Below are 9439 nucleotides of genomic sequence, written 5' to 3'. Positions count from 1 at the left end.
AGGGGGAAGGAAGTATTTGACCCCCAATGTAACCATATGGGAATTTAACACATAGGGTTAACATAGGGGCAGGCACATTTTTATTTTTTAAGGCCAGCTATTTCATGGATTCAGGATATTGTGCATCCTGATAAAGTTCCCTTGGCCGTTTGAATTAAAATAGCCCCACATCATTATACACCTTTCACCATAACTAGAGATTGCCATGGTGCTTTTTCCAGTAGGCCTATTAGCCTGTTTGATGCTCATTGAGCTCAATGCAAATCAAACAGGCTAATAGGCCTACTGGAAAAAGCACCATGCCAATCTCTAGCTATGGTCAAGGGAATGTGATGATGTGGGGCTATTTTAATTCCAAAGGCCAAGGGAAATTTATCGGGATGCATAATATCCTAGATCCATGAAATAGCTGGCCTTTAAAAATAAAAATCTGCCTGCCCCTATGTGTTAAATTCCCATAGGGTTACATAGGGGGTCAAATACTTCCTTCCCCTAGCATTTAAGGAAAACATTTATCTATTTACGATACATTCTTCAATCACAAAGAAAATTGGTGTCCTTGGCGGTTTGATTTTTACTCATTTTTTGAATTAAGGCATTAAGATCAATTGTCAAATGATGATTTTATATTCCTGTTTTAGCATTGTATCAAATACATGTGCTCCTCACTGTAGCAACAGAACGTGACAAAATAATAGTTTTGACGTATACTGTCCATAACGCCTGTAAACTGAAGAGCGCTTTAGATGGCTGATAGAGAGCACTTTTGAACACGCTGGTACAGTTCCTCTGGTAAGTTTAGTACTTCCTGTCCTAGTGCTAGGCCCTCTTCACACTCATGCTCTCTTCTATTTCAGGTTCTCTTTGTGGTTCAGTATGGCGTTCGTGACGACAGTCATTCTGACAAGAACGCGTCGTTCTCTGCAAATGTGACGAGGTGACCTTTTGCGACCTCACTCTGTGAAATGGGTGCCATACTTATCGATGTAGTTGGATAATGAAATATAACCACATGCACAGGCCTTGGTAACATGTGGTCTTTCATGTTTGTCTTCCCCTTTCAGTGGAAACGATCTGCATGCCTTGGACAATGGAAGCTTCATAGTGAGAGAGATTCAAGTCAGACGCATCATTTTTGTTGTTGTTAAGAGGTGGGTAAAAACTAAGCATTTATGTCGTTGTTAGGAGATGGGTAAAAACAAAGCATTTATGTCGTTGTTAGGAGATGTTGTTAGGAGATGGGTAAAAACTAAGCATTTATGTCGTTGTTAGGAGATGGGTAAAAACTAAGCATTTACGTGCTGTGTCCACCAAACACGTTTTTTAAAGCCAGAGCGCCCTCAACCTCCTTTTCTCGGCGCTTCGATAAGTATATATTGTTGCTAAGTTACCAAAACCAGAGACGGTTTATAACGAGAAGTGACATTGACGAGCCCGGCGCTGTTCTAAAAGTTGAACAGATTTCAACTTTGAGCGCTCTGAGCGCTGCGGTAAAAAAGAGCTTTTTTCCGCCGAGGGCGCTCAGCGCTGTGAACGCTGAGCTACATAGACTTTATATTGAAAATTGTCGCCGTCAGCGCAAAAAACGCGTTGGGTGGACACACCTTATGTCGTTGTAGGAGGTGAGTAAAAGTCAGCATTTCATGTGTGTCGTTGTTAGGAGATGAGTAAAAGTCAGCATGTCATGTACAGTATGTTGTCATTAGGAAGTGGGCAAAAGTCAGCATTGGGGAACACAGCTGGTGGGTGGGGGAGTGAGCCTCAAGACACGCCTGGCATGCACATCAGGCCCAAACAGCAGCCATGCCGGAGAGATCGGAATCAGCTTTATTGGCCAGGTTTGCGTAACAAACATGGAATTTGACTCCGGTTCATCTTTGCACTCTAGTACAACACTCAAAAAATAACATAACAAAACAGTTGAAAAGGAATAAGGGCAGTACTAAGTGATGTGTAAGAATAAAAGAATATAAGAATAACTAAGAGACAATGTACAGTGCACGTCATGAAGCCAAACAGGTGGAACAGGCCTCAGGGTGCATATGGAGGAGTGTCATACTGTAGGGGATTTGTGTTTTGAAGAAGTTTAAGCAGATTATTTATGATGCTGCTCATTATACAGATACTAGTGGCCACCATAAATCTTTTTTTATTATTATTATTTTATCGCCCTTTTGCCACTTCCCCTTAGAAACCCCCCTGTCATTAGTGAAAATAGATTGTCATGTTACATTGTAACCTTTGTTCTCTAAGACTCATAGGTACGGGGTACAGGGAGTTGACCCGGGCAGAGTTATGTGGATACTCTTTAAGACACACCGGTTGTAGCGGCCACACCCCCATTAGTGCAGCGTATAGCACCTGTGCTGGCATGGGATGAATATGTTCATAGTAACCTCTGAGTAGCGCTGAGGTGGAAAGGAGGTAAATATGTAACCAAACATTCTCTGTCTATTGTATTGAGACACTCTCCCCACTCCATTACATACAGTGGGTCCCATTTAGAAGTGAAGTGCAAGCCCATGTATGTGAAGAGACAGTCTAGCACACGGGTATAGCCAGGCAGATAAAGGGACTATTTCCCTTCTGTATCCCACTTGTTTTTCATCTGGCTGCACAGTCACAGCAATTACTCTGTTAAAGTTTAGCGACACAGAGGTGATGATGACAACAACTTAACAGACTTAAGATCCAGTGGTCCTGCTGCTGCCGTGCGTGATGGTTCCACTCGCCACTCTGGGCTGGCCAGACCCATGAGACATGATGGTCCTAGTGGGGCAGACCCATGACGGTCCTAGTGGGCCAGACCCATGACGGTCCTAGTGGGCCAGACCCATGAGACATGACGGTCCTAGTGGGCCTAGTGGGGCAGACTCATGATGAGACATGATGGTCCTAGTGGGCCAGACCCATGATGGACCCATAGTGGAGCCACTCTGGGCTGGCCAGACCCATGAGACATGATGGTCCTAGTGGGGCAGACCCATGACGGTCCTAGTGGGCCAGACCCATGACGGTCCTAGTGGGCCAGACCCATGAGACATGACGGTCCTAGTGGGCCTAGTGGGGCAGACTCATGATGAGACATGATGGTCCTAGTGGGCCAGACCCATGATGGTCCTAGTGGTCCTAGTGGGGCAGACTCATGATGAGACATGATGGTCCTAGTGGGCCTAGTGGGCCAGACTCATGAGACATGACGGTCCTAGTGGTCCTAGTGGGGAAGACTCATGATGAGACATGACGGTCCTAGTGGGCCAGACCCATGAGACATGATGGTCCTAGTGGTCCTAGCGGGCCAGACTCATGAGACATGACGGTCCTAGTGGGCCAGACCCATGAGACATGATGGTCCTAGTGGTCCTAGCGGGCCAGACTCATGAGATGATGGTCCTAGTGGGCCAGACTCATGAGACATGATGGTCCTAGTGGGCCAGACCCATGAGACATGACGGTCCTAGTGGGCCAGACCCATGAGACATGATGGTCCTAGTGGTCCTAGTGGGCCAGACTCATGAGACATGATGGTCCTAGTGGTCCTAGTGGGCCAGACCCATGAGACATGATGGTCCTAGTGGTCCTAGTGGGCCAGACTCATGAGACATGATGGTCCTAGTGGTCCTAGTGGGCCAGACTCATGAGACATGATGGTCCTAGTGGTCCTAGTGGGCCAGACTCATGAGACATGATGGTCCTAGTGGGCCAGACTCATGAGATGATGGTCCTAGTGGGGCAGAGGCAATTGCTTGTGGTTGGTTCTCACCTGCTTCGCTGGCTTGCAGCAAAAGGTCACTGCATGTTGCTGCCTGAACCCTTGTATACCCAAACACCCCTCAATTGGGTTATGCCACCTTTACATGTGCAATATGCACTTTGGAGCTAAGACAAACTGAAAAACAAACCCATTTGAAAGAAAAATGCAAATACAACAACAAACAGGAAGTAAATCCTTTTTTATTGGGTCACGCATCGTTCATTTCCATATGGAGATTAAGAAATCACTAGCTCATGCCAGGCGCTGTGCTGCCGCACTACTGTGTTGAGGATGGGGTGGTACAACTGGTGTGTCTGAAAGAGCATCCACATCAATCCCACCGTATGGAACATGACATGAGTCTCGGCACAAGAGACTACCTCGAAATCTCAGATGTTGCATAGCATTTATTTATTATTTGTTGACTGATTTGTGGATTGATGTGAGAGATGATAATCATTCACCATCAGAGGCCATTTTAAAGAAATATGAAATCAATAAATGTTAGCATGGTCCATTTCTTGTCCAAGTGAACTTTCAGCAGTACTATGAGCTCTATGTACAGTACTTCTTTGTTTTATTGTTCACACATAACTGGAGAAGACATGGCAACACAACCACTTATGTTAACTTCACGGCAGACAACAGCAACGTGGAGAAACAAGTGACACAGCTTTTGCAGGTACTCTTGTGCCCTTCAGAATGTCTCTGCTGCAGGTCAAGGAAAGTGGTATGTTGGAAAGTGTATGCTACTCAGTGTTGGGGAGTAACGCATTACATGTAATTGAGTTACGTAATTTAATTACAAAATAAATGTAACAGTAATATATTACAGTTACTGTAGAAAAAAATGTAATTCAATTACAGGTACTTTTGAATTTTTTCTAAATTACAATTTGAATTACATCTCAATATTGTCAGCAAAACTTTGCAAATAATATTGTATGTAAAAAGAACTGTTTCCCTCCACAGCCATAGTTTGATACGTGACCTTCTGATAGGCTCTATCATGTACATGATATATCATCTACAGCGCCATCAGCGTAGGCCTACATGCCTGCCTGTAAACGTGTTATGATTATCATTATAATATCCTCACAAAAAATGTGATGCTAATTCATGTATTGAATGCCCTTGCTGCCTTGTGCGCTTGTACAGAACTGCTCGGCAGCCTGTAGACCAAGGCTGAAATCTTCGCATGGATTTGGGGACTGTATATATCATAAAAAAATTGGAAAGTAATCAAAAAAGTAATCAAAAGTAATTAATTACGTTACTCAGAAAAAGTAATTCAAATAGTTACACTACTATTACATTTTAAACAGAGTAACTTGTAACTGTAACACATTACATTTCTAAAGTAACCTTCCCAACACTGATGCTACTGTAGGCTAAACTGAGTTTCACTATATTTTTAGCATAAGGTTGGTGTCACATATTACATCAAGTATACATAATAGCTCATAATCAAGTACTCATAATCCCACAACATGATAGAGATATGTTTACAGAAGTGTTTACACACTATCATGACTGTACTCTTAATTGTGACATTTTAGTGCCAACTCTTCAACTATCACAGTGCATATAAAACACCATAAATAAACAAAATCTCTTCGAACATCTCTGCTAGGCCACAGTCATACTATAATGTAGGCCATATTGTTAGCAAATAGAGTCTGTTGCAATTTTACACAGAAGTTCTACATAGGTAAAGAGTGTTGGCAGAGGAAATGACATAGGTGTCCGTTTCATGACTAACAAGTGGTGTAACCAAGTGATGTTACTTCTGGTTTCACACCTAGAGCACTGAACCAAAAACACTTTTTGATATCTAGACTGTGTAGATGGTAGGAACTTGCAACATACATGTAGTTAAGCAACATACACTTTCAAACAACAACAACAAAAAACACTTCCCCCACTCACATTTTTTTCTACTGGTCAGGAAATGGCCCAGCAACCCTTCCGATACATGGCCAAGGCCCTAACCAGTAGACCCCGGCTGCCACAGCTGCCCCAATAACCTCTGCATGTACTCATTCTCTCACCTCTTTGTGTTCATCGACTTCAGGTGGAAAATGGCAACAGGCAACTCAATCTGACTGTTGTGATCCGTGTTCCCATTAAACTAGGCAAGATGGATATCTGGTCCAATGTAAAGTCTCTTTTGGTAAGATACTACAGTATACTGTATATACACACACCACACTATATATATATATATACTGTATATACTGTATATAGTGTGTTGTGTGTAACAGCTGTTCTGGTATTTACTTCAGATCAATGGTTTCTGTTATACAGTGCTTTGTGTTTTGAGGCCAGATATTTTGGTTCTTCCTTAAGATTGCAGGGTGCCGGCCGATACATGACAAAAACCCAGATATTGACTTTGCTGTGAACCAATCAAAAATCATAGTGAGTCCCTCTCCATCTCAACAAAAAGGCATCATAGTGATTGGCCAGCATCACAGCCATCACTATCCACTGAGAGTCTTAAACCCGGGCTGATCTTTTGCTCCGTTGCCTTCAGAGCTGCCCCGTGGCTGCCTGCAGAGTGTTCAAGTGTGACTTGCACCTAAAGGAGAAGGACCGTGTGTTTTATGAAATCTCTGGCAAACTACACTCCGGATGGATCGCACAGGTAATGTGGACCAACCGCAAACATGACAGCATATGTTCAAAAAACTGAGTTATAATGGAATGCACGTTCACACTAGAGAGTCTGCTCCAACACAGTCTGAGATCGCTAGGGAGGCCTTTAACCTTATCTTCGTAGAAACCCGACTCGCAAGGAAGCCTGCTCGACTTTGGGAAACAGCCGAGGCCACATCCCACACCACACAAAGCCTCAATCCGACCTGAGGCTGCATCCCACACCACACAAAGCCTCAATCCGACCTGAGGCTGCATCCCACACCACAAAAAGCCTCACTACGACCTGAGGCTGCATCCCACCCCATATGAAAAAGAAATAGAAAAAACTTATACTGCCAGCAATGTGTTTTATATACAAAACTCTTGAAAGTGGCCTCGTTTTCCTCATACAATGTCATACACAGATTTAGAAAACAGACAAAAATATGACTTAAAAAATAACCAGTTAAACAAAAATATTTTCACGAGACACCAACAATGCTCCTCAATGTCCAACAATGTCCTTTACTCTCACTTGCTCGCTCTCTCTCTCTCTCTCTCTCTCTCTCTCTCTCTCTCTCTCTCTGCCTATCTCTCCTCTCCTCTCTCCTGCTGTCAGACTGGAGTCAGGTCTGGTGAGCTTATTTTGGCCAGTGAGTCACAACTTGAGTATGACTCAAACAAGTACATTCTGCCCACAGTTGATGGCCTACAGATTCCCTCAGTCACTATGGTAACCACTTCCGTATCATGCCATTATGAATGTAAAATTAATTTACAAAAATGCAAATATATTCAAGGAATTTACTATTTTCAAACACTAGCATGATCATCACCATTGAATGAAATTAACAAATGCATGAATCAATGAATGAATGACCAAATTAATTATTGAATATATTCACACGTGCAATATTATGCATGAATGAATGGATCAAATGATAATGAATGAACAGATGAACTGTTGGCATGAATGCGTACAGGAAATGATGGATTGTGCTGTGTGTGATCCCTGTAGCTTGGGACCCAGGTGGAGGTCTATGAGGAGCCTACGTTCATTAAGGAGATTGCTGGCGGGGTGGCCGGTGGCCTACTCCTGCTAATTCTCATTACCGTGGGCCTTGTTAAGGTAATTAGGCACAACTCATCACTGGAGTACTAAATTAAAGGACAATTCCATCTCAATTTTTAGATAGAGTCTTTATTGTCCTATAAAGGATATTCTTCTCCACACATGTCATTCCATTCCATAAAAGATAGCAGCGTTTGATAATAGCATACGTCTCGTATATAACATATCACACATGATCACACATTTTCTCGTAGATCTCTGCTTCTCAAGATCACCAAGTACTGTTGGTACAAAAACAAAACTCATGGCATCATAGTACTACAGCTATCTGGCTGCTCTAGCTGTTAGCTGCAGCAACTAACTTGGTGGCACATTTAAAAAAAACAATTCTGAAAGTAAAAGAGAGATTTTATTCTCCTTTAAGCCCCCTACATATCAGCACACTTCATTCAATTACATGATTTCTTTGTTTTCGTAGGACTCAAACCCGGGTCCCCGTGGGCACTTGGACCCAAATGCATCCCTGATTAGGACTGGGACAGTAACGCATTACCGCTATACTGCGGTCACATAGCGCCCACCGCGGTCACATAGCGCCCACCGCGGTCACGTAGCGCCCACCACGGGTCACGTAGCACCCACCGCGGGTCTGAGTTCATTAGCGCCGCAAAAAATATTTAAAATAAAATAAAATAAAAAAATCTGTGGAACATTTAGGGGATTCGACTTCATGCAGCCGCCTGCAAAAGTCTTAAGGCTAGCCTAAGACCTACCTTTATTACAACCTGACGCAGCCATTAAAATATGCGGTAGCCTACCATTGGAACATCATTTTTTGCTTTCCAACCGCATTAAGAAAACATCCATACCGCCCCAGCCCTATCCCCGATTTCATTGTTTTCAATACAAACCCGCAAACCACTGCCAAAACCAATCGCTATATTTGACAGCATTGCTCAATAAAATCTACAGTATTGTTCATTAAATGCTTGTCTGTGCTGGCGTTCATAGGCAAGTGACGGCAAACTTCTGTGGTGCCTACAGTATGTACCCTTGTATGTGCCTTTAGAAAGGTCATCATGACTGTCTCGCAGTGTCCTCTCTACAAAATTCAAGAGATCACTGTCAAGCAGACATAACATTTTATGAAGGAGTCATTTATAGGTTATGGTTGCTGAAACGTTTTTGAGTACTGTACATATCAAAGTAAGCCTTCTTTTTGCTGTTTCTAGGTGGGATTCTTCGCCAGCCAATATAAAAAGAAGTTGCAGGAGTCAGCATAAGACAAGGAGAACTAGGCATCAAGCATTCTGAAAGACTGTGTACCTATTAAAAGTACAATGAGATGTACACGGTCGGTAAACACGTGTCTTATGGCTCATGACTTTTAATGGACTTGTTAAAATGCCTGCTTACAAAATACTTTCACATTTGAAATGATAATGTTACATTTGTTTTAGTTGGTTGTTATCCTCGGAAACATGAAATAGTCTTTTCTGATTGGCTGGTGCGGTGGCTATTATTGCTGGGACACCTACTTGAATTTCCCCTTGGGGATCAATAAAGTATCTACTGTATCTATCTACTGTATGAAGTGGAACTGGAAACTGGACGTTTCATCCTCGTTCCATATCAATGCTTTTTTGAATAACTACAAAAGCTATAATAAACGACTACTGATAGTTGATATACAGCAAACTAAACTAAACAAGTCAACTTCTTTTTTAACCTAACTGCTTGTTTCCTTGCTTCCGCTGCACATCAGTCCATTAATAACATGTGTCGGGACACCTCAGCGACAGTTACATCTTGTTTAGTATTTTAGCAATTTGGGGTAAGATATTTATACCATTCAATGTAGATTTAAACACAGATTCGCCCGATGTACTTTTCATGTCAATATGACCTCTCGGAGAAGTGGCGATCATATAGGTTTAGTCAGATTCTTTTTTTTTTGTGCAGAGCAAATTTCT

The 9439-nt window shown here is 42.6% G+C and overlaps 1 protein-coding gene across 1 annotated transcript in view; it reads left to right on the top strand.

Annotated features, from left to right (window-relative positions):
* LOC134075940 (integrin alpha-M-like) overlaps positions 1-9091 on the top strand; it is a 22914-nt gene extending 13823 nt beyond the window's left edge. The window contains exons 22-30 of the mRNA XM_062530967.1: positions 858-937; positions 1065-1151; positions 4358-4436; positions 5829-5927; positions 6104-6175; positions 6291-6401; positions 7014-7127; positions 7413-7523; positions 8699-9091. Coding sequence (XP_062386951.1) covers positions 858-937; positions 1065-1151; positions 4358-4436; positions 5829-5927; positions 6104-6175; positions 6291-6401; positions 7014-7127; positions 7413-7523; positions 8699-8749 — 804 coding nt within the window. The 3' untranslated portion in view covers positions 8750-9091. The remainder of the gene's footprint in view (positions 1-857; positions 938-1064; positions 1152-4357; positions 4437-5828; positions 5928-6103; positions 6176-6290; positions 6402-7013; positions 7128-7412; positions 7524-8698) is intronic.
* Positions 9092-9439: the final 348 nt, after the last annotated feature.

This window comes from Sardina pilchardus, chromosome 3, assembly GCF_963854185.1.
Source record: "Sardina pilchardus chromosome 3, fSarPil1.1, whole genome shotgun sequence".
NCBI classification, from domain to species: Eukaryota; Metazoa; Chordata; class Actinopteri; order Clupeiformes; family Clupeidae; genus Sardina; species Sardina pilchardus.
This window is presented reverse-complemented; position numbering and strand designations above follow the sequence as displayed.